General features: G+C 43.2%; 1 protein-coding gene across 2 annotated transcripts in view; it reads left to right on the forward strand.

Moving 5' to 3' along the window:
- Positions 1-24,957, forward strand: part of DIAPH1 (diaphanous related formin 1) — a 78,028-nt gene that overhangs the window by 25,625 nt on the left and 27,446 nt on the right. For both annotated transcript variants that reach the window (XM_081917726.1, XM_081917725.1), the window contains exons 6-17: positions 63-149; positions 997-1,060; positions 2,777-2,916; positions 3,407-3,515; positions 3,848-3,958; positions 4,448-4,566; positions 5,665-5,781; positions 6,604-6,719; positions 7,351-7,415; positions 9,948-10,127; positions 10,797-11,426; positions 14,360-14,477. In XM_081917726.1, coding sequence (XP_081773852.1) covers positions 63-149; positions 997-1,060; positions 2,777-2,916; positions 3,407-3,515; positions 3,848-3,958; positions 4,448-4,566; positions 5,665-5,781; positions 6,604-6,719; positions 7,351-7,415; positions 9,948-10,127; positions 10,797-11,426; positions 14,360-14,477 — 1,856 coding nt within the window. The remainder of the gene's footprint in view (positions 1-62; positions 150-996; positions 1,061-2,776; positions 2,917-3,406; positions 3,516-3,847; positions 3,959-4,447; positions 4,567-5,664; positions 5,782-6,603; positions 6,720-7,350; positions 7,416-9,947; positions 10,128-10,796; positions 11,427-14,359; positions 14,478-24,957) is intronic.

Raw genomic sequence — 24,957 nt, forward strand, 5'->3', positions numbered from 1 at the left:
TTATTCAGTGTTCAGATTCTTTTGAACTCTGCTAATACGCTTTCATGGTGCAATCTTTCCAGCTGGGTGCAAAATTTTGGATCTGAGGGCCTCAATTGTCTGCTGAACATACTGAAAGGACTTCACGATGAGAAGGATGAAGCTTCTGGGTAAGAGAACGTTTAAATCAAACCTGCTTAAATTCATGTATATAATATTTCACAGCCATTTTTCTAAATATAGGAGTAGATTAAAAATGTGTTTTGCTTTGTGCTTCAAGAATGTACTTCATTGCTGAGTCAGCCTACAATGATTGCGTGTCAGCCACACTGGGGAGCCTAAATGGTTGAAAAGCAGAATACAAATGCTAGAAATAAAATAAAGAAATAAATGAGATTATTTTGCTTCGGGGTGGAGCATTTTAAGATAAATGGGACAAGGATATCTCTATATATGCCTGCAGACAGGCTTTCATACATGGTTGAGAGAAGAGAATATAGGAGCTGAGTTAGGCCAAGGATGCAAATATGCGGATGGGGAAAGTGGAGCTCAGATTGAGGGAAACAGTCTTTTCCAAACATCCTTCTTCTCTCCTCTCCTCACCCCAAAGTTCTATTGAAGGTTGGGGCATTTTGCCAGTGTGGTGCAGTGGTTAAGAGCGGTAGTCTCGTAATCTGGTGAACCGGGTTCGCGTCCCTGCTCCTCCACATGCAGCTGCTGGGTGACCTTGGGCCAGTCACACTTCTCTGAAGTCTCTCAGCCCCACTCACCTCACAGAGTGTTTGTTGTGGGGGAGGAAGGGAAAAGAGAATGTTAGCCGCTTTGAGACTCCTTAAAGGGAGTGAAAGGCGGGATATCAAATCCAAACTCTTCTTCTTCTTCAACTCTGAATGCTGCCTGATATCTGGATTATTAGAAGGACCAGGAGCTTCTTTGAGTGGAGTGGTAAAATTATACATAGTTGTATAGGAACCACTGACCATAAATAATCAGATTGCTTTCTCTATCCCCCGCTAGGCCGTATGACATCCGGATCAAACATGAGATCATTAGATGCTTAAAAGCTTTCATGAACAATAAGGTATGTCCTTTGTTTTCAACATAAATATTTGTGAACTGCCATTTCTTTCTTTTTTAGAATCAGTAGGCAAACTTCAAAAAGTCAGTGAAAAATGAGGGTGGTGGTTAAGAACACAGTGTAACTCAGCTTTCTATAACAATTGCTCAAGAAGCCAGACCATTCTTCAGTTTGCAGTTGAGAACAGACACAGAAGGGAAGAAAATGGAATAGGAATGGAGGTGGCTATGGGAAGTCATGGGATAAATGTTTTAATTGAGACTTGAGCCAGCCCAACAAATATATGGTGCAAGAATTTTCCAGTAGCTGGGAATAGGGGAAGGGAGATGGAAAAGAGAGAGAGCTCTTAATTGTTTTTTAATTGTTTTTTATTTTTCATGTATTTTGCATTTTTCCTTTGTATTTTTGTACCTTTTTTATTTTTCTTTTTTCTTTTTTAATTCTGTAACTTTTTCTGTCTGTAAAACTTCAATAAATACAATTTTCAAGAGAGAGAGAGAGAGAGAGAGAGAGAGAGAGAGAGAGAGCTCTTCAAGATTAGAAACAAGTTGGTATTATTACTATTAATAATAATATTTTTGTTACTATACCACTTTATGCCTTTTTTAAAAAAAATATCAAATAAAACGACCCAAAATAGAACATTTGCAGAAGAAAATCAAATATAAAGTATACTTTCAAAGCAACAATACTAGCAGGAAACTAAAATATTATCTTAAAGATTTCAAATATAGACTGCACGATTAACACAACAAAGTTAACAAACACACAAACAAAAAACTTAAACATTTCAAAATAAAACATTACTAAAGGAGATCAAATATAAAAGACACATTTGAAACTGCATCATTGTCAAAGAAATAAAATATTATCATAAACATTAAACACATCTGCTGCTGCTGTTGCTGCCCCAGCTGGTCCATGGCAGGCAGATACTGCTGTGGAAGCTCAGGCTCCAAGTCCTGGGTCACCACCGAGAGATCTGGTGCTGGGCAGAGAAACAGAGAGGCTCCATGGCGACACCAAGTGCCATGCCAAGTAGTGTTGCACATGGTGCTTCCCCTCAGGAAGCCTCCCCCTTCTATATACCTGATGGAAAGGCAGATGATATGGCAGGGTCTCAGGCTGATGGCAGCCACCTGGAGCAGAGCGCAGCCACGCCTTCCTCCCAGCCAACACACAGCAGCAGCATGGAGGTTAAGAAAGCAGTAAGAAAGTAAGAAAGCAGTAAGAAAGTAAGAGAAGCAAGGGAGTAGAGCTATTTGAAAATAGGAACTGTATTGTATTGGAAGGAAGGTAGCAAGACGAAGCAAAGGGGAGAAGAAAAAAGGAGAATGAAGAGGCAGTGTAAATTAAACAAGGAGCAGAATAGAAGATAAGAGGGAAATAGTGTGAGGAATCTAATCTAAAATGTATATAGGTTAAAGCACATCAAAACTTTGAGGAGAGGAGAGATGAAGTGTAAATGAACTTCTAGATTAAGAGTGAGAAACCTCCAGTGTGATTACTCTCAGTTGAGATGCTCCCCTTCTTAAATTTGCACACTTATGGCATCTTCCCCACATCACTTTTGCACATGTCAGCTTGGGGGGTGTCTTGGCCCTCCCCCCCCATACACCTATTTCCCAGGTTAGACAGTTGCCTTACTCTCCTCCTGTGGCATTGGCAACCTTTCTGTATGTGCATGCACTCAATGGGTGTGTCCCCCCTTTTTTTCAGTTTGGAATTAAGACGATGCTTGAAACGGAGGAGGGGATCCTGCTTTTGGCAAGAGCCGTTGACCCCAAAGTCCCATCCATGATGATTGATGCTATCACGCTACTGTCTGCCCTCTGCATTCTGCCTCAGCCTGTGGATATGTAAGTCACTATAGGCGATTTATCTTTTGGTTTAGTTGTATTTCATAGGTGGGCAGTCTAGCACTTGGGATCCTTTTCAAAATATATTAAAAACTGGAAGGCTACATCTAAATGGCAAGTTTTAATGTGCATGTAATCTGCACAGCGGCCTGAAGCCTAAGAAGCAAAGCTGAACAAAGCTTGTGTAAGGTTTGGGGTCATCCCCACTTTGAAGCCCCACATCTTACTCCATATTGCTAAGGAGGGTTTTTGGTCCCCTGGATCCAAGGCAACATTGGTTCTTAACAGTTTTTAGAAATTTTAATACAGTAGATGCACAATTTATCAAACTCTTACAGTTTACTGTTGCGAGCGTATGAAAGTCAGACTGCCTTCTTTAAAGCACCTGGGAGTGCATCTCATTGAACTCATTGGGACTAGCAAGTAGACATGGCTAGCATTGCACTGTCCTATAATCTGTTACTGATTTGTTTTCCTTACTCTTACATAGGCATGAGCACGTTCTGGTGGCACTGACACAACGAGCAGAAATGGATGAAGTGGAACGATTCAAACCCATCTTGGATGGGCTGAAGAGTGACACCTCAGTGGCATTAAAGGTAACAAGTAGGGCCTGCAGCAAAAAATATTTTTCTGTACTTCTGCAGACCTCAAGCTTCTGCTGATACATTTTTATTATTGCTCAGTCCTCATTTTGTCCATATAGCCACTGGTACTTATGTCTTGAATTAGCTGCTTATTATACTAGCATCTTGGACATTTTTTTTGCTGCTTTTGTATGAGTTAAGAGTGAGTGAGTGTGTTTGCAGACAGTCTTAACTGGCAAACTTCTTAAACCTTCTTTGTCACGTTTGCTTCAAGGGCTTAGCCTGCTATTTCTGGGAATGCTTGGCTAGATCTGACATGGAACCTCTCTTCATTATTTTCTTAGGTTGCCTGCCTACAGTTGATCAATGCCCTAATCATTCCAGGAGATGAACTTGACTTCAGAGTTCACATCCGCAGTGAGCTCATGCGTTCTGGACTCCAGCAGATCCTCAAGGTGAGGCGCATCTTTCTTTTCTACTGCCAGGTGTTGCTGTTTTTAGGGACATCTGATCTCTAAGTGCTTTGTTTGAAGTGTGAAAGAAGTGAGAGTAGCTGTGGGTTGTCTTGAATATGCTGAAGATCTGAACTGGACCAGCAGTTTCCCCAAATGGCCAGGATTTGCAAGAATTTTTAACACTACCTTGTTTACAGTCCCCCAACTGAGTTTGCTTCAGCAGTTGCAGGGCTCAGTGAGATGTGGTCTTGCCTTCCTCTACACGTTCATTGTATGCGTGGAGGCAGATGCGAAGAGGACCATTGTGGAGCATGGTACTGTATTAATTCATTTGTGTCTGTTCTTGGATAGTTCCAGTTAATCACTGACCATGTGTTTGAAAGAGAGAAAGAACCAGTAGTTGGCCAGCAATAGGTTATCCTCATAGAGTACAGAACTGGAACTCCAGAAATGAGCATGGTGATGACTTAAATGTTGTATCCTCTCTAGGAGCTGCATACTCAAGACAATGAGGAACTGCTGGTGCACCTGTTGCTATTTGAAGAATATGCTGAAGAAGATTCTGCAGAACTCAAAAACCGCTTTGAGGAGATTCGCATTGAAATGGAATATCCTTCTGAGTAGCTAGAAGAGAGATGTGCTAATTTTAGATTATAAGCTTCTTGGGGCAGGGATCTATCCACTTATACTTTGTGAAGTGCGATACATATTACAAGCATTTAACTTTTAACATTTTGTTCTGGCCTGCTTCCATGTTTTGTCAGAACAGCTAATCAATATGGCATTGTGCCCCAAATCTGCATCCACTCTCTGTTCAGGTTAAGATGAAGCCTTTGATAGCTGGGGGTAAACATAGGTTGGAAGGGAGGCTGTTTCTCTTATGCATGAATACATTAAAACCAACAGCAACCCCAGGCTTCCCTTACGCTTACGCATAGGCATTGGCACTAAGGAGCTAGTTCCCTCTGGGGAAGGAGAGAGAGATACAAAGCTGGTGGAAGGGTAGAGGAAAAGAACAAAGGACTAGTGAGAAAGGTTTGGTGCCTGGATTTGAACAACTGCATCACAAGAAACAAACTTTTAAGAGTGATTATTTGTGTGCTTGGCCACCAGAGTGCATCTGAAATATGCAAATATATTCACGAAAACAGAACACCCCAAAAGGAATCTCTGTTTTAAATGCCCACTTGTAGCCAAACCCACAATGGGAATCTCTCTTAGATTGTGTTCAGGAGTAGGGGCAGGTAATCCACCTTGAGGAAGAATGACTGGAAATGTGTTGAGTCCTAAACAGTTAGTTCCTGGGACCCAAAGTTGTGGTACCTCCCATGGTCTGTCTATTTAAGGGTTGTACAAAAGGCTTGTAGCCAGACTATGGTGGTAAAAACAAGGTTTTACTGCTGGTTAAAATGTATTGCATACAGTTCTGTATAAGTCAGGCATAGGCAAACTCGGCCCTCCAGATGTTTTGGTACTACAACTCCCATCATCCCAAGCTAACAGGACCAGTGGTCAGGGATGATGGGAATTGTAGTCTCAAAACATCCAGAGGGCCGAGTTTGCCTATGCCTGGTATAAGTCATTTATGGCTGGTGTGTAAGTTGAGAGGGTGGTGGATAAGTCTAAGGGGATAGACTAGCTCTCCCAGGTGAGTTCATCTGTGCGTCTTCAAAGTAGCTTTTGCATCCTTAACCATAGATTTCCACTGATTTCAATGAAGTTTTCCAGATTCTGCACAATACAGTAAAGGACTCTAAGGCAGAGCAGTATCTCCTTTCTATTCTGCAGCATCTCCTGCTAGTCCGCAATGACTATGAGGCCAGGTAAAGAGGGGAAACGGCTCTTGATTCACAAAAGGTGGTGCTGGCAGTATGTGGCTGACAGTGATCAGGGATGTACCTAGGGTTTGATTGGCCTCTGCCAAGGGAGCAGACCCAGGTGGGCACAAAAACTGTACCTCTCTGCTCAGACTCAGAGTGGCCAGGAGGTAAAGCAATGAGCACACAGAGAGAGGGACGGTGGGTGGCAGACAGACCGACCGACCAACCAGTGGAGGAAGAGCAGCAACAGCAGAGCAGAGCAGACCCGACCCCGATGGCTGCAGAAGAAGTCACTTGCAGAGTACCAAAGGTTTTGAAAAGCAAACTTTTTGAGTTTCTTCTCCATGGTTTCCCTGGCTTTGGAGGCACTGATACACCTCCTTGCCAAGGACACAAGGGAGCTTAGGTGTGCCTTTGACAGGGATGCTCATCAGGGCTTCTTTGTTGGGGGGGGGGGGATTCAGACTACTACAAAATTCAAGGAAGAAGTTGGTCATCAAATGCCACTGCTCAGAAAATGATATTTTCCTCAAATTAGAACATTTTACCCCCACAGCATGAGAAAGAGTGATTGGACAGTAAATACGGAATTAGAAGGAAGGAAAAGGAAGAGGTAGGAGTTGGGAGGTAAATGAGCAGGCGTGTCTTCAGCAATGTGTTACTATGAAGAGGACAGGGGAGTGTTTCTCATGTAGGTAGGCCATTTTGTGTAGCTGAGACATAAAGGTATTATTGCCTTGGCCTGGTCTTGGGATGTCTCAAGCAAGCCTGCACTCTTGCACACTGGCACTAACACTCTTTTCCTTTTCCTTTCTCCTGCACTAGGCCTCAGTATTTTAAGCTGATTGATGAATGTATTTCCCAGATAGTCCTGCACAAGAATGGTGCTGATCCAGATTTCAAGTGCAAGCACCTTGACCTTAATATTGAAGGTCTGATAGGTGGGTCCAGACACATTATGCTTTGAAAACTGCACACACAAAAATGTCTTTGTCCTCAAGATTCCATGATAGGAGATACTAATGCAGCAGTATAGTTTTTAGCCCTTTCCCATTGCGAGTAAAAAAATTGTGGAGAATGAGTAAATGTAAAGGTACGTAATTTACAACAGGGAGGTGTTGAATATTTTAGCTTTGCTTAGTGTAGATTTTAGGCGACTTTAATGTAGAATTCTTACTTACAGAACAAAAATATTCAGTACCAAGTGCCCAAATATCCTAGTCCGAAGGATTCCCATACTAGTGCAATACAGTAGCCATGTTAGGGGCAGTTTGTTTCTATGTTATGAGGAAGTACTCTCCCACAAGGGCTATGAACCTTGTTCCTCAATGAAGCCTGCTGAGGCAGGAGCAAATAGGTGTCTCCAGCAGCTGTGCTAGGTTGTGCCACACACACTGAATTGACCCAGCTTGCTTTTAAAAGTGAAGAGGTTCAAGGAGACAAGGCAGGGCTTTTCCCAGAAGATAAACTCTAATGCACTGCAGATGCGATTGTGATATAAAATGGAATGTTTCTCTCTCCTCCACCCCCTTATGCTGATCTTAACTGGATTGTTCTTTTCTCTCTCTGCAGATAACTTGATTGATCAAAACAAGGTGGCAAAAAGTCAAGCCAAAGCCATTGAACTGGAGAAGAAGGTTAATATTCTACTTACTTATTTACGTAAAGTGTATTTGGACTGCCTTACAGGACTGTCCTTTTAAAGCAGTTTACAAACATATAACAAATAAAAGCAGAGTTCCAGTAATGCAAAAAACGTAAAGACCAAATTGCAACCAACAAAATGTCCAACAGTCAGTGAGCAGTAACTACAGATTAATTAACCCTTTAAAATGGAATACAGTTTAGCATAAAAAATAGCCACAAGATCCAATAACCAGCAGTCTAAATCAGATAATCAGATATCAGCAGCAACCTTAATAAACTCCTCTTAATTTAAAGCAGGTAGAAACGGAAGGGTTTCCAAAGCCTTTTTCAAAGCTGGCCCCAGTAAGGCCAATTGCCCATCTCTTGGGAGGGTGTTGCATAAGCTGGGGCCACTGAAAACTCTCTGTCTCTAATGCCTGCCACTCTAGCTGCCCAAGGCCTCTGAAGTCAGTCATAGGCCTGAGGTGGTTGCCTCGTGTGCCTTCATACCATCCCTGGGACCATAGTTCAGACTATAAGGCCACTGAGCAGTGTTCCTGTTCCTTCTGTGTGCTAGCAGTTTAGCAGAGATGGGGCACAGGGCAAAAGATTTGGAGAAAATGGGGAATTGCTCACGGATCAATTATTGTGACCATGGTCACTGATGAAGGGATTCATAATAACTCAGGAAGATACCTTAATTTATGAAAAGGATGTAGGCATCCCAGAGACCCAAGTGTGTTCTTGGCATGTATCCCTCTCGATCAGAAGTGTTCAACTTCAGTTGTTCCCCATACTGAAAACCTGCTTCAGTTTTATTTGATCGGAAGCCAGGATCCTTTCCCCTATATTGCCTCTGCCTGAATGCTGTTTGACTCCCATCAAAGACTCAGGCATGATTGCGTTAATGCCTCTGGCTAATGTAAAACCTTCTTAAGTGCCTTTTTTTAAAAAAAAAAAAAAGAGAGAGAAACTAAATACTACAGAAGAAGGGTCCTTGCTCAGTGGCAGGGCTTTGCCTGAAAAAGTCCACAAGCTCAGTCTCCAGCTCCTCCAGCAAAAGAATCTTTGGTAAACAGGCTGGGAAGGATCTCTGCCTGGGGCTCTGGATTGCTGTTGCCCAGTACCAAGAGAGCATTGGGCTAGATGGATCCATGACCTGACTTTCATAGGTATATTGCCTGGGGCTGTTCCTGCATAGTTCTTTGAATGGAACGCAGGTCTCATGAGAATACCAAGAGAGTTCAGCATCCTGTTTTCATAGTGCCAGCCAGATGCCATTGGGAAGCCCAAAAGCAAAACAAGAGTGCAACAATGTTCTTCCCACTTGGACTGACTTGCAGCTAATATTCAGCCACTTTCCTGTACTGGAGGCAGTACTCAGCCTTCATGGCTAGTAGCCACTGGTAGTCATTAATTTGATTTAAACATTTTTCAGTGCCCTCCAGCCTTTCCTCGCCTTTCCCTTGCTCAGTGAGTCAAACTGATGCTACCCAGCAAGTTTCATTTGTTTGTCTAATTTTAAAAGCTACTGTCTCATTTTTCTTTACAATATAAATTTAAAGGAGATTCCCGACACCTTTAAAACTCTCCCAGTTGTGAAATACAATACCTGAAAACATCTACAACTAAACTGAGGTGGCTGGCTTGGAGCCATTTCCTTCTCTTCTGAATAGAGAGTTGGCCTTCCAGTGTAGCAAGGAGAGGAGGCTTTTACCATACCTCCCCCAAGTTCTATGGTTTAAATACAACAGATAACAAGGTCACTTATATTTCAAAATTAATAATTCCAGTCCAGCCTTTATGTTAACCCGACTAAACGTTCCCCCCCCCCCCAGCTTTTGTCAAAGGCAAACATCCCCAGAAATGGTAGATATTGTGTATGTCCTTTGAATGTGCCAGACACAGTGGAACATATCCTTTTCTACTGTCCATTGTACACCCAGCTACACAAACACGTTATCCCCTTTTCTGAGTTGTCTAACATCACCTCACAAGGAAAATATCAGATTCTATCTGTCTGACATTAGCCCACAAGTAACCACAAGGGTGGCTGAGGTTTTGCCAACAGCATCTCTTAGAGTGGTGAATGGCCCTATTTAGCGGGAAGGAATTCCAATGAAAATCCTCGTCATTATATATTATGCATGGTTGTTTATTTGTATATATATATCATGAAACTTTATATATGGGTGTATTATGAATCAATACTAGATTGAAACTTGAAAAGCCCTTTTATTCCACTGTCAATATGTTAATCCCTTCATTTTTGACTAGTTGCATAGTTCCGTGTTTTGTTGCACCTAACTTATCTCCATCTCCTTTTGTCTGTTACCTATTTGTCCCTGATGACTGTAAATTGTAAAGCAGTTCTGCTTATAGAAGCCATTTTCAGCGGTATCAGCCTTGTCTCCCTGTCCTTTTAATCTTCATTATCTTGTAATTATGCAGTCCCCCAAAAAGGGACACAGGATTTCAGCTTGAGATCCAACCAACATGGAGTACATTGGAATGATTTTTGCATTTAATATTCTTCCCCTCAGCTGGATTCTGAGTTGACTGCACGCCATGAACTACAAGTTGAAATCAAGAAGAAGGAAAGTGATTTTGAGCAAAAAATACAAGATTTTCTTCAAGAGAAAGAAAAACTAATAGCTGAGAAAGAGCAAGTCCTTTCAGAGAAGCAGAGCCTGGAAAAGGATAAGTCCTTGCTAAATGACAAGGTAATGTATAGGATGGAATATTGCCTGAATTTATATTGGCCATAGGGCATCAGTGTGGTGTATTCTGTGTGTTCAGATCTTAAGGGGCCAGACCTTCTTGTTGATAAGGAAGCTCCAGCTATCCCCCCGCCCCCAAATCAGACAATCACCAGCCTTGTTGATACCAATAAATGACCAATCAAGGGCTTGGAATGAACACCTGTATTTCTCCCCTGAAATATATCTAATAAAGCTAAATCCAGAGATTTGATTATACATTCTCCAGTTGCATTACCAACCTATGAGAAGACATTAGCCCAAAATTGGGTCGCTCTCACAAAACCGTCATAAACGTTGAAATAAACATTTTACCTCCCCTCCCCTCCAGCATAGTGAGGAGCTAGCTAGCTGAGGAAACATGAGCTGGTTGGAGGGATATGTGTTGCCATGTTTGGATTATTTTTAGAGCCAATTCCCAACTAGAAGTAGAAAGAGGTTTGCATCATTTTGCACCCATTTACATTTTCGATACCAATTTGCCAGATCTCAGCTGTGATGTGAAGAACCAAGGAAGCAGCGCCAGCGCAGAGATCAAAGTGCGGGATCAAATAAACTGCAGTTTGCTTTGCTGGCATGGAAATATGGTGCTCTGCTAAGCTTACTTGTTCCATTTCATTTTTTTTAATGTAGATGGCTGAGCTTGCAAACGAACTTGAAGAGACTAAGAAGAAGATGGAGCAGGTCTCCTCTTTATCTGCAGAACTCCCACAACAGCCAGCTGCTTTACCTGGTGAGGCAGGTACGCCGCCACCTCCACCGCCCCTTCCTGGCATGACTGCAGTGCCTCCGCCACCTCCACCACCTCCACCACTTCCTGGCGCGGCTCCACCCCCACCTCCGCCACCTCTGCCAGGGATGTCAGGTATGCCACCACCACCGCCACCTCTTCCTGGGATGCCAGGGATGCCACCTCCGCCACCACCGCTGCCAGGAATGCCAGGGATGCCGCCGCCACCACCACCGCTGCCAGGGATGCCACCGCCACCGCCGCCTCTTCCCGGGATGCCAGGGATGCCACCGCCACCACCGCCTCTGCCAGGGATGCCACCGCCACCACCGCCTCTGCCAGGGATGCCACCACCACCGCCAGCTCTTCCTGGGATGCCAGGGGTGCCACCGCCACCACCACCTCTTGGGGCGCCACCTCCTCCCATGCCACCTGGGTTTGGGTCCTATGCAGCTCCAGTTCTCCCATTTGGATTGCCTCCAAAGAAGCAATACAAGCCGGAGGTTAAGATGCGAAGAACGAACTGGTCCAAGGTGATGTTCAGCTAGTGGATTTATAAATATGCTTGCCCCGTCTTCCTTGTCCACCAGCCCTCTTAGCTCCTTAGTCTGCCGGTAACAACTGAAATTTTAGTAAAGAGAAAGATTAGCCTTTCAGCACTGAGTGAAGAGGGAGAGTATCTAGTTGCAGCTTCTTGTGATTTCATGAACTTAAGGTTGGAGGAGATTCTCTCTCCTCCTATCACCAGTGGCCGTAGCCGTTTATGCAGCAAAAATGTTTGTTACGGAATCCATCGTTTTCACAGCATTGGTTGCGGAAGGGATTGTCTTGACAGGGATCAGCAAACTTTTTCAGCAGGGGGCCGGTACACTGTCCCTCAGACCTTGTGGGGGGCCGGACTATATTTTGGAAAAAAAATAATGAACGAATTCCTATGCCCCACAAATAACCCAGAGATACAATTTAAATAAAAGGACACATTCTACTTATGTAAAAACACCAGGCAGGCCCCGCAAATAACCCAGAGATGCATTTTCAATAAAAGGACACATTTTACTCATGTAAAAACATGCTGATTCCTGGGCCATCTGCGAGCCGGATTTAGAAGGCGACTGGGCCGGATCTGGCCCCTGGGCCTTAGTTTGCCGGATTTATGTAAAATAAGGAAGATAAGTCTTTGGTGTATAGATGTAATTATGGATAGTAAAGCATGAAATTCAAAAAGAAAAGAAAAGCGTCCCCAGATTCATGGGAAACAATCTGGTGACCATAAACAAGCCCCTCAGTGCCAATGCCTATGCGTAAGGGAAGCCTACGGTTGCTGTTGGTTTTAATGTATACATGCATAAGAGAAACAGTCTCCATTCCTTCCTAAGTTTACCCCCAGCTATCAAAGGCTTCATCTTAACCTGAACAGAGAGTGGATGCAGGTTGTGGACATAATGCCATATTGATTAGCTGTTCTGACGAAACATGGAAGCAGGCCAGAATATAGTGGGGTGGCATGGCTACCTGGGTAAAAATTCACAAGGGATTCCTAAATCACATTATTAGGAAAGCCTTATATGAAGTTTGGGAAAGGAACAAAAAATTATTAGAAGCAAAAACCCCATGGTGGTTACGAAGGCGGTAAAAAGAAAAAAAATGGATTCAAATTGGTTGACATATAAAGATCTTTTAGAGGAAGTAAATAATAGATTACAAATGAAAACATATGAAACAATAAGACATACAGGAATAGGCTGGTTACAATACCATCAATTAAATGCACTTTTTGAGGAAGACAAGAAAGTAAATGGATTTGATAAGAAATTATCTGAATTAGACAAGGAATTGATTATAAATGATGATAAAAAAATCCAAAATGTATAAATTATTATTAAATGGACACTTAAGAGGCAAAGAGGTTAAAGATGTCATGGTCAAATGGGCACAAGATTTCGGTCATACAGTTGTTTTAGAAAAATGGGAAAACTTATGGAAAAGAGACAAAAGATTTAAAACATACAATAAAAGATTTTTTTTTAATGATGTACAGATGGTATCTTACACCCTCGAAATTGACTAAAATCTACCAAAACACCAGTGGAAAGTGCTGGAGGTGCAAACTTAAAGAAGTGAATTTCTTCTATATGTGGTGGTTGTGCCCTAAAATAAAATAAAAAAATGGGATACCATTTATGAAGAATTAAAGAAAATGTTAAAATATACTCCCCCCCCCAAAAAAACCGGAAATGTTTTTATTTGACCTATTAACAACAGACATCCCAAAAGAAACCAAAGGAATATTTTTTGTATGCAGTAACGGTGGCCAGGATAGTAATTGCTAAACATTGGAAAAGTAACATAACACCAACAAAAGAAGAATGGGTTTTTAAACTGTCAGAATATCTTGTATTGGCCAAACTTACAGGTTTAATAAGAAATTATTCTAATGAGAAAATAAGGAGAGAGTGGGAAGTCTTTATAATTTATTTGAAGAGAACAGATTCCCAGATTCATACTTGGTTTAGTTTAGAATAAAAATCTCACAGGTAATTAGAATAATTCTCCAAAAAATTAATCATTATAGACAACCGGTGATATGAGGAATAAAGATCCACATGGAGTTAGTTGGAAGTCAATTACTTTTTTTCTCCCCCCCCTTTTTTTCTTCTTTTTCGGGTGTTGTTTTTCATTGTTTTGTATTTTTGCTTGCAGATTATGTTATGTTTACATCCTTGTAATTTTGTTTTTGCATTTTCTTTTCTTTTGTATTGTTTGTTTGTTTTACTCAAAGTTTGTGTGATGTATAATTCTGATATGGGTTAAGAACACATTGTTGCCCATTTACAACAATGTAATTGTTATTGCTGAGCCTCAGCTCCTAGGGCTTGCCGATCGAAAGGTCGGTGGTTCGAATCCCCGCGGCGGGGTGCGCTCCCGTTGCTCGGTTCCAGCGCCTGCCAACCTAGCAGTTCGAAAGCACCCTCGGGTGCAAGTAGATAAATAGGGACCGCTTACCAGCGGGAAGGTAAACGGCGTTTCCGTATGCTGCGCTGGCTCGCCAGATGCAGCTTTGTCACGCTGGCCACGTGACCCGGAAGTGTCTCCGGACAGCGCTGGCCCCCAGCCTTTTAAGTGAGATGGGCGCACAACCCTAGAGTCTGTCAAGACTGGCCCGTACGGGCAGGGGTACCTTTACCTTTACCTTTAATTGTTATTGCAGTTATTGGTGGTGATAATTCGACAGTTAGGCTGTGAAAGAAGCAGAATACCAGCTAAGCCCAAACTGAATAGAATAGTATTGGCTGCTAAATTCTAGTTCAGCAGTAAATATCCCCATGCATCTTACTAGCTTTATGGTGTTTCAACATTATTGATACTTTTTTTAAAAAAAAGATGTCCGAGTTTGCTAATCTCCTGTAGAAACATTAAGTAGAGTTCGTTTGTGCCATAATTTCTGCCTGTCTTACTTCCCCTATAGATTTCAGCTTACCAGCTCTCTGAAGGCTGTTTCTGGGTCAAAGCTAAGGAGGATCGTTTTGAGGATGATGAACTCTTTGCCAAACTGACTCTTTCCTTCGCGACTGCACAGGCCAAATGTGAGTGGTGTATTTGAGAGCAGCATTAGCTGCAGTGGAAGGTGGGGAGATGCCTTCAGGAATTCTCCAAGGGAAGCAGATGGCAACAATGGCCACATCAGAAGCCAGAAGCACTCGCTGCCTGAGGAGCAGATCTCAGCCACTTTGCTTCTCCCTGGGCATTTCAAGGTTAGAAAGGCATGGCAGCTAAACAAGGTTTGGGAACTGGAAGACAAGGTTTGTCCCAACAACTCCAGTTTTGCTTTGGGGAAATAATTTTCTGTGGGCCTTTAGTGATCAATGGAATTTGAGGCAGGATGTGGGTTGGAGCTGGTTTGCGTTTTGTCTCATGTGGTGTTAACAAATATTGATATGTGCTTTTCTCTCTCCTCTCTTCACTGGTGATTCTTGAATTGGATTCCTTTTGTCATGGCTGGCTACAGCCAAGGGTGAGTACCTTAAACATCTGCAACTTGGATTTTGTTCCTATTTATAATATTGGCAGGTTGGGAAACCCATAAAACATCTTTTAATCATCATCATACGAGAAGAATAGGAAACCAAAAATATAATTCATCATATTAAATAATACCCCTATTATTAGTTGTCACCTTTATTTATCTCATTTTTTATTATTCCAGACTGATTCCAGAATTCTCAGTTGTGGAATAGGAATCAGACAGTTAAGAGTGCCAAGTGCCGTTTAATGGAGGGATGCAGAGGGTTCAAAACATGGGGTGGAAAACAGGAAAGGGTCAGTGCAGACCAGAGAAGACCCTGTAGCAGTTGCCTGGTAGTTCTGACCATGCCCAACCATGCATTGCTTCAGACAAGAACTTTAGTTGCTGAATATGAAACCTTATAGGCTCTGGGAGCCATTGACTTGCTGCCTGGTCCCATGGTATTCAGTGCTTTCATTCTACGGAGGTGGTTAATTAGTTCATTCTTCGTTATTCCGCTAGCAGTACAGGGAGAAGAGGTCTAGCCTAAGCATCTCCCTGACATGCTATTGCCCAGTGTGGAGGGTGATTTTCTAAGTTTCAAAGCTTTTTGTTAAGTCAGCTTCCTTTCTTTTGAGGTAACCAAGAATGCAAGTGCTTAGCCTATATATGAGGAGGCAGTTTGAAAAACTTGTCGCTTGACAGACTGAAGCTATTCTCTTGTTGACCAGTTGGGTTTTTTGCTGTCTCTCTGGTTGGATAGGGTTTTCTCTCTTTTATTTGAATGTTCCTCTCAGGTCCTGATGACCAAAGCTAATAAGCACACCATCAGACCTGTTGTCCTTTCTCAGCAGAATTAGCCTAGTTATAAGTAAGCTATTCCATACACACCCTTACAGTTAACCTGATGCGGCTAGCCTGCACGTTAGTTAGGTTCTAATTTTCTCAACTCTGGGGTTCCTGTGGTAATTGTCAGAAGGCAGCTCCCAGGCTTGCACGAAGGAAATGTCACTTGCAGAGCGGAGAGCCCTTTCTCCCCCTTCCTGTGACTTCTCTCCCCAGCCCACGGCAAGCGGTTTGTGCTGAGTGCACACAATTCTCAGTTGCTGTAGTCAGGACAGGATATCTTGTTGATAAAGGTGATGTGGGATGTGCTGTCTTTAATTTGCTGTACCTGCCTGAGGGAATAATAGCTCTCTTCTTCCCCCGTTTTTTTTCTTTTTGGGGGTGTGTGTGTGTGTAATTGACATAGACATCCAACTAGTTGTTCATATCTTCTTTGTTGCTTTAATAACATTAAAGCTTCAAAATACATAACCATGATCTGTTTAATATCTGAGCGGTCAATTGACCAAATATCTTTTTTGTCTGGTGAGATACCTGATCTTACCTGGATCACCTGTGGAAATGAAACTGGGAGTGGAAAAAATAACTGTCTGAGTTGGCTTCTGTCTGACAAAGGAGACAGTGGCCACTGGTTAGCTTCACTTGAAGGATTAATATTTCACCCTTGATCAAAGTTGTGGGAGATAAATGTTGTTGAAGCCACAAATAGCACCTCTGCATTTTTTAAAAAAGGTAATTTTTTATTTATGAGAATGAATATAAAAGGGCACTAAAGCTATTGACACAGATGTCTTGTGGGATCTTGTCCTCATGAGAGCTCCATTTCCCCCCTGAGCCTTCGATTTTTCATTGAGATTGCATCTGCACTTAGTCCTCTTTAGGGGAGTTGGTTGTCTGCAAGCAGAGCAGTGGTGTCTGAAAGGCACGGACTGTACTTGGGCCCCAGACTAGCCCATGCATAAGTCATGCATTCTCCAGGAGCAATAAGTTCATTTCAACATTTTAGGGAGGGCCCTGGGGCTGTGGTTTTAGAGTTAGGCAAGTGACTCTTCTACACTTTTCTTTTCTCTCACTTTTTTTGGTAACTTGGCCTTTGTCATGTATTAGGTCAGTCTGATGTCTTATGACAACTGAGTGCATTGGAGTCATACTTTAAAGGAATCCTTCCAGGATTTTCAGAGAGTGCTAACAGCTGACTTGTGCCTAGTGAGACTTGTGCTGTTTTTTCCAAATCATCAACGTGATTTGTAACCAAGGAGACAGCAGGATGTGTGCAGACCCTCATTTTGGCAGATTGTAAGCCTTGACACTGCTTTCGAACAATATCTGGACTGCCATCTTTGCCCGTTCCTTTTTATCATCATATTCGCTTCACAGCTCCTGTAAGCAAGTGTATGTCAACAGGCGCATTTTCTTCAAGCCCTGATTAATTGTCCCTGAGCAAAACATGCTTCCAAAGCAAGGTCAGTTGCTGCCTATCTCTTCTTTTTTCCAGCTCTGCTTTTCTCCATTTATGGGTTCTGTCAAAGGAAGTAAGTCTTGGGCAATCTGTGTAGCTGTCCAAGGACTCTGTGTCGGATGCCCTTGGGATGATTGCTCCAGTGTTTGAGGAGGAAAAAGCAAACAGGTGCACTCCTACTGGTTTCTTCCTCTTTTCTTTGGCAGAAAATTCCTAGCCACTCCTATTAGGATCCATGTTTGGCTCCTTTTCCCATGATGGCATTACCTTCTGTAGGTCAGCTAGTCATGCTGGAAGCCGGAAAAGCATGTTGAGCAAACATTTTGGTTCGAGATGTAATTCTTTGGTATAGAAGATTCATGCAACCACCTGACACACACACACACACACACACACACACATGTGTCTAAGAACGATCGCCTCAATCTCTTCCTGTGTGTCTAGGTACGGAATAGTCATAGGAACCAAGAAACATTTTCTCCAGAGGAGATAGGTGCGACCTCTGCCCAACCAAAGTTCCAGGCATGTTTCTTGGTTTATAAAGAAGCACAAAAACCTGTTCAGCTTAGCTTGCCAGATTTTCACTGTCCTTCGAAAGATTGTGTGTTTCACTGTTTATCTCTGAAAGAGTCTCACTTGAAGTATTGCCTGCCCGGTAAGGTCCATTCCTTCAAGCTCTGAGAGAACTCTTGCTCTGTGTTCCAGCCCTCTGGGTCTTCAGTGAAGATCCCCCATGTTCTGGAAATGAAATCCTTTCTGGATAGAAAATATTTGTGAATGCTACTGCAGCTCTGTTAGCATTGCTCTGTTATAGAGGCAATGAATTGATCAGAAGGGTTTCACTTGTGGTTCTTTAACAGTCTCATTGTGGAGTTTTTTCAATTGTATTTTGTCTCCAAGGGGTGTACAGACATATTGACCGTCCCTTTCACACCTTGATGTAAAACTGACACCAGAGGCAGGTTCTTGAGACAGGAGGTTGTCACCAGGTATACCACTTTCTTTCCCAAAAGTGATAGTTTATCTGGGAAGAATTATTATAACAGAAGAGTACATGTGCCCTCTAGTGGACAAGATGAAACATTACACTGGAAGTAATGTGAGACTAAACTATAGAAGCCAGGAGTCTGGTTTTTGGATCCTTAATATAATCTGCAAAGTTTGTTATGATTCTCACCATGTTTGTGAGATAGAGTCTCTAGTCTCATTTTACAAAGAGCACCTGTGATTCAGTAATTAGCCCAAGGCAAAACCTGAATTCAGATGTTGCAGGCGCAAATCCGCTTCTCCCCGTTCTACCTGTTTTTCTGGATCTCTCATATCTTTCATGGTGCTACACCCGAAGCTCCATTCCTTGCTCTTTCAAAGTCTCTTCATCATCTGAAGCAGACTGGTTGTCTTCCCTCTCTTTGCCCCTCATTTCTAGTCTGACTTTCCCCCCTATCCCATGCTTAGTTTTACAATTCGTGGTGGACCACTTTAACATGAGCTTCAAAAGGCATGAGTTCCTCTCTTTTCCCACTTCCCCATTCCTCTCCCCACAGTTAAACTCTTACTCGAACAAATCCAAGCTTCACTGAACTGCAAATGTCCTAATTTTCCTAAAGATAGTTAATGATGTGTTAGATCATAACACAGTAGCAGAGGAAAGCTGAGGCAGGGTTGAAGGGATCATGATCCGACTTGAACAGAACAAATAGAGTAAAATGTTCATTCCGGGTCACATTATAATTAAACAGTTGGGAGGGACCTCAAAGGTCACCTGCGTTCGGAATTGGCTGAAATAGTTTCTTAGATCTATATTGCAAGCTCCCTGCTCAAGGGAGTCATGCCCCAAAGGCCCAGATCTTCCCATTCTTACATAGCCCTCAAGAGTCTGTCCTCTTGGTGGCTGATCCTGGAGTTCATGCTTTACTTAGAACTCAGCCAGGTTCACTGTTGCCCTAAGCCTTGCATTAGCTCCCATTCTAGGTTTGGCAGGGGGCTCAAGGCTCCGGCAGGTGTCTCTTGCTTCAGGAAGGATCTCTCTGTGGTGCTAGAGCTTCCTGAAGACTTCATTCTAGGGGAGGATATAATTACACAGAGCAGGACACACTAGCTCATTGTTCTCAACAGTTTTGAACTTTTAAGTCTTGCCCCTTTTATGCTCACCAACCATCTTTCCTGTAGGTGAGCATGCTGATAACTGTTAGTGGAGCCTGCTGCAGCACAGGAGGATCTGTACAGTGTTCACCCAAGTGCTAGCATTAGAAGGATTTGCTCAAAATTGCACACTTACTAAAAACTTAGTAAGTAAATAGAGCCCCCTCATTCATTTCTATGATGAGTAAGAATCTCTCAACTGTGTGCTTTGAATGCCACCTAGTGGTAGTAGGGAGAAGGACACAAAAGAGCTCAAAACTTTGTAATACCTGTGTTTCATACATAAAGCAAAAGAAACGACTGATTTGAAATTTCATTTTACGTTACGTGTATTCAGCATAAAGAACCTGTTTCCAAATTCATTCTTTATCGGTGTCTATGCATATTGCAATCTTATGATCACCAGGATAGAATTCTTTCAGTGAGGCTTGTATGATCAGCCTTTCCGTGCATGTTTTGCCTTTCTTCTGCTTTAGCTTGCACGTGCACGCCTTGTTTTTTGTGCATTGTACAGAGGATAGGCAATAATGGTGTAATGTCCTTCACATCTCTGTTAGTGTACCAGGTCAAGTTGTTTCTCATAGCTAAACAGCTTAACAGGCCTTTAGCTAATCCAAAGTTTCTACATTTTTAAGTAGCAAGATCGTACACACTCCATTAGCGGGGACGTCTGGAATAGTAATGCTCCAGGCCAGATACTTCGCAGTATCTGCATAGTGTTGCAATAAAACATGTGACAGGTACAGGTACAAAGTGAGAAATATTTTATGCGAGCCATTCACACATTGCTTCTTTCTTCTTTAGTTTTAGACTAGGGTCTTTCAAGCACACCTAAAAATTCCAACTATGAATGGGGCAGGCATGTACATATAAAATTGTAAAGGGCCAACTTGGCCCCATGATTGACTGTGATTTCCTGTTGAGCGTATAGGCAGTGGAGCGTCCCTCAGGTGCAGCTATAGGTAGGACTCTGCTGTGACATTTCACTGGGGTGATAAATGTGTTAAGGACCTAGTGTCAGCATGGCAGAACAGAAGGGGAACCAGCCTGTTTGGGCCCCTAAAATAGTGAAATTACCAGAGGGAGTGGCCACATGACCGCTCAGTCTGCCATATCCCCTTCAACATTCCCACAGGTTGAGATTTTGGTGAAGTACGCTTTCCTTCATGGCGGAGGGAACATTGCTGTGTTTCCAAACTTCAATAAATGCATGGCTATCCCATGAAGTGTGTTGCAGGGGCAGGGTTGGGGGGGGGGCAGAGCTTTTCTATTTGGTACATTTCCCAAGTGAGGATAGGCCAGTATCTATAAGACTGGATGCCTCTTGGAGTGTCAGAAGAGAAGAGAGGGTCCGTTTTCTTCCAGGCCCGGTTTATGTCCCCTGGATGGCATGGCTGTTCCTGCGACGTCATAAGGGAAGCAGCATCACCTTGCTTTGAGCGCTGCTTTCCCGTGGCTTCGCCCCATTCCAGTCATTTATGCGGGAACGACTGTGAATAGTTTGGTGTCACCTGCAGCCTCACTGCACGCATGTTGCCAAAAGTGGGGTGGGAGGGAAAGTGGTCCCACTGTAAATAAATGTGAATTAGTCGCAAGAGAATGAAAGATACAGTTTTAGAGAGATGAAATTTCCGCAGAGGGGCACGTATATACTTGAATAGATGTGCAGTCACAGGGGTACAAACTGCTGGCTCAACTACCATGACTTTCTGCATTCATTCTTGCACAGAAACATGCCAGCAGCAATATTTGAAGATAACTCGAAACCCTGATTATACTAGTAATCTGAGAGTGCTACAGATGTACGACTTTGCCCTGGAAACAAATGGTCATCAGCAGGGCTTTTCTCAGCTGGAAGTTGCTGGAACTTAGTTCTAGCACCTCTCAGGTGGGTGCCATTGCCATTGCAGTGGTACCTCGGGTTACAAACACTTTGGGTTACAAACTCCGCTAACCCAGAAGTAGTACCTCGAGTTGAGAACTTTGCCCCAGGATGAGAACGGAAATTGCGCAGCACCAGCAGCGGGAGGCCCCATTAGCTAAAGTGGTACCTCAGGTTAAAAGCAGACCTCCAGAACGAATTAAGCTCATAACCCGAGGTACCACTGTATAAGAGAACAAGGGAGGTGTTCATGGTGAGTTCTGGCACCTCTTTTTGTTTGAAAAATAGCACTGGACATCAGTCTGGGATAAGTGGCTTGTCCTCCGGGTTTGTATGTGTATTCTATTCTATTTTTAAAGAAACCTTGGGGTGGCTATAGCAAACCCTTGCTGTGGGTTGTTTATTTGCTTCATATTTCTTATGCTCCCACCATATTGTTGGGATATTTCTTAAGTGAGGAATCTTTATATTCCTTTTTCTAGTGGAGGAATAAAGGGAGAATGCTTGCTTGCAGTGCTACTTCCATCCGCCAGATGTGCGCAGTTGAGCCACTTTGGCTCCGTTTCCTGGCAGTGATGTCAGAGCCATTGGATTGGAGGATGCAGTCGGCTGACATTGTGTCACCAGGGCGGTGGCTCCCCTCCTCCCCCTCCCGCTTCCCCCTCCCCTCCCCTCCCTCCCCCCTCCCCTCCAGCTGGCCTCGTTTCTCAGAAACAAAGGAAGGAAAAGCCTGGGTGTTTCTTTCCCACAGACAAAGGCTTTTCTCTTGCTGCCAGAGCCTATGGCCCCCTCCATCTGCTGTTTTCCTTTCATGCCACCTATTCCCAGGTCGGGAAACTTTAGCAGCAGCTCAGATCACATTTTAGGGGTTCTTTAGTGTTTGGGTTTTAATGTGGCAGAGGAATTTGCCAGTCCCTTCTGGGCGGGAGGCTAGAGAGAACCTGAGATGGTGATTATTATAATCTGGGGAAAGCCTTCCATCTGCTTCTGAACTATCACATTCTGCTTTAACCCTTCCCTGCCCCTTTGTTTTATGCTGTGGAGATGCTGCAGATGAATATTCTGGAGCTCTCTTTGGGAAGGGGGGTGGCGCAGCAAATAACTGTAGGGCTCTTGCAAGCTTTTTTCGGCCTGAGCTGTTTCCCTTTTTAAGTACCTCTGTGACTATTTGCCTTATTCTGCTTTGGGTAGTGCCCTTACTTGCCCTTGAAATTAATTCTTTGTGCATTTTTGTGAAATGAACGCCCCTTATTTTGCAGCACTGCTGGGTCCCTCCAATTCCCTTCACTCTGCTGCTCTTCCTGATGTTGCCATAGACTTCTTTTTAGCCCTGAACTCCCCACAAGGGTGCGCCTCTGTGCCTCACCCATGCCCCGCAGCCCTGGCAACTGCTTTAGGCTTAGGGACCCACCCGAATGCGTAAAATGTGCTTTCCCAGCACTCCTCTGCTGAGTCACCCAGGTTGAGCTTGGGAAAAGTTTGCCGTAAGCTGTTCCTGCAAGTCAGGGCATTCACCCACACTCATCTGAAGTCATCTTACATTGCTAAAGTTATGAGGCTGACCATTGTTCTGATTTCTTAGCCTCAGGACAAAGTATAGGCCTGTTTTCCAGATCTTCCTCTGAGTCATCACACACACCCTACTTTGCAGATTGCCAGCTCTTTTATGTTCTATACTGAGCAGCTCAGGAGGAGACTGGCATTGTTTATCATTTTGCAATCTGCCATGTGTGTTAAATTCATAAGAGCTGACTACAATACTCAATATTTCTTAACATAGAAGAGTCCATTAAATGTATGCATATATATGCTTACGTATATACAGATACCTTGCTAGATGGAGAGCTACACTAGTTCAACTTTCTTTGGTAAAATCCCAGCAGGCAGTAGAAGACCATCTGCCCAAAACTGCTCAGTGGTTCACTGGTGGATTGTGGTCTACCTTCTGTGTACTCCTGTTTTTCCCATAAGCCACACAACACGCATGTCTGAATCTCCTGAAAGGATGATTGCTGGAGAACCACATGCATGCCACCTTTGGTTCTCAGGGGCTGCTTCCATCCTACATACTTTTCAACCATCTCAAGGGAGTGAAAGTAGTTGCTAAGGGTCATGTAAACCTCCTTAGCCTGGTGTCCTGATTTGGACAAAAGTTGAGTTACTATGCCTTTTCGTCAGTTTAAACAGAGGTGGCTAGGTAATCTTTCAAATGAATGGAATTGTGAGGAAAGTGAATATTTCCACACAAAGCTTCACCTCCCCCTTTTCTACTTTTTTGTGGTTTCAAACTACTTTGCTTAACTGAGGTTCTCTTCAAGAGTTTGGGTGTGTTTGTGAAAAGCAAGTGGGTGCTGGCATAATTTTTCAAATATTGGCGTGCAGCATGAGGATACCCACTTTTGAGAGTAAATTCATCACCATCATTTATTTTTGTAAGCTCTCTATTAGAATGTACGGTTTCTAAATTTGGTGGCCATTCCCGCTTGTGGTCAGTAATTGGGACGTGCCATAGCGGCTCCAGGGTGAAGCGCATCCCTTGCACACAGGAAGTCCCAGGTGCAGAAAGCATTGCAAAGCTGGAAAGGGAATGCAAAGGCTGTACTACTAACTTAGCCCATTTTGCAGCTGTAGAATCACATCCCCCCCCTCCCAATTCTTTGTTGTTGTGAGCAAGAAAGTAAAAAAGTTTGGCTGTGAGCATTTTAAAGGAGAGAGAAGGTACAAGATGAATGTGGGTCTGTTGCTGAGTGTGTAGTTTTCTGTCATGCAAGTGTCAAATTCCTGTTTGCATGCAATTGCAAAAAGAGATTTCTGATTACTGTTAGAATCTCTTTATAAGGAAGATATTATTTCACCTTTTTTTTAGTATTATAATTTCTTATACCATAGCTTTCTATGTTTTCTAACAGATCTGTCCTAAACTCCCTTTGAAGTGCAGTCTAATCCCACTGCTTCTTTACTAGCAGGGATCAGGTGCTGGACTCTTCAAGCACCAGATGGTGCTGTTGCCCTATTTTACTATTCCCTGTCTTCCTTTGCCGCATTCAGCCATTTTAGAGAGGATGTTTGCCTTCCCTCTAGACTCCATTTTGTGTTTATGGCGCAGAGAAATAAGACTCAGGAAGGGAGGAGTCTGCAGGGAGGGTGAGGCAGGCTGAGTCAAAGGCTGCGGCTTTTTGATGTCTCTGCTTTCTATCCCCTCTGCCTCTCACAGGCATGCGCAGACACAGGCAGGCCCAAGCAAACACCACCACCCCCGGCTTCTTCAGGAAAGCTTGTCTTGTGTCTGTGCATAGCACCAGTTCCAAGCTCTGCATATAGGAGCGCTGAATCCTTTTTCTGTCTGTGGTACTAAATTCTAGCTGTCTGGGTAGCTTGCTCGCCTTCCTTTTCACTCACTTAACTGCAGTATGATGCCACAACACACCACAGGGAAAGATATGCTTACATATCTGGCATAGTCTGCAGCATCATTCAGTTAAACCAGAAAGGAATGCTTTGCCCTGATCTCCAGTGAGAAATTTTTCCAAAACAGCAACCGAGGAAAAAGCAGAAGTCATGGACGAATATAATTGTTATCTTAGTCTATTTTATTTTCCTGAGTCAAGAGGTTTGAAAAGGGAAATTTATCCCCCCCCCCAAAAAAAAAGCCTCAAATGCTATACTACCTGCTGTGTGTTCCTGTCTTATTTCTCAGTGCTGCACCTGAAAGCCAGAAGGGTTGAATGCTTG

This window comes from Podarcis melisellensis (genome assembly GCF_964234715.1).
Source record: "Podarcis melisellensis genome assembly, chromosome: 7".
NCBI lineage: Eukaryota > Metazoa > Chordata > Lepidosauria > Squamata > Lacertidae > Podarcis > Podarcis melisellensis.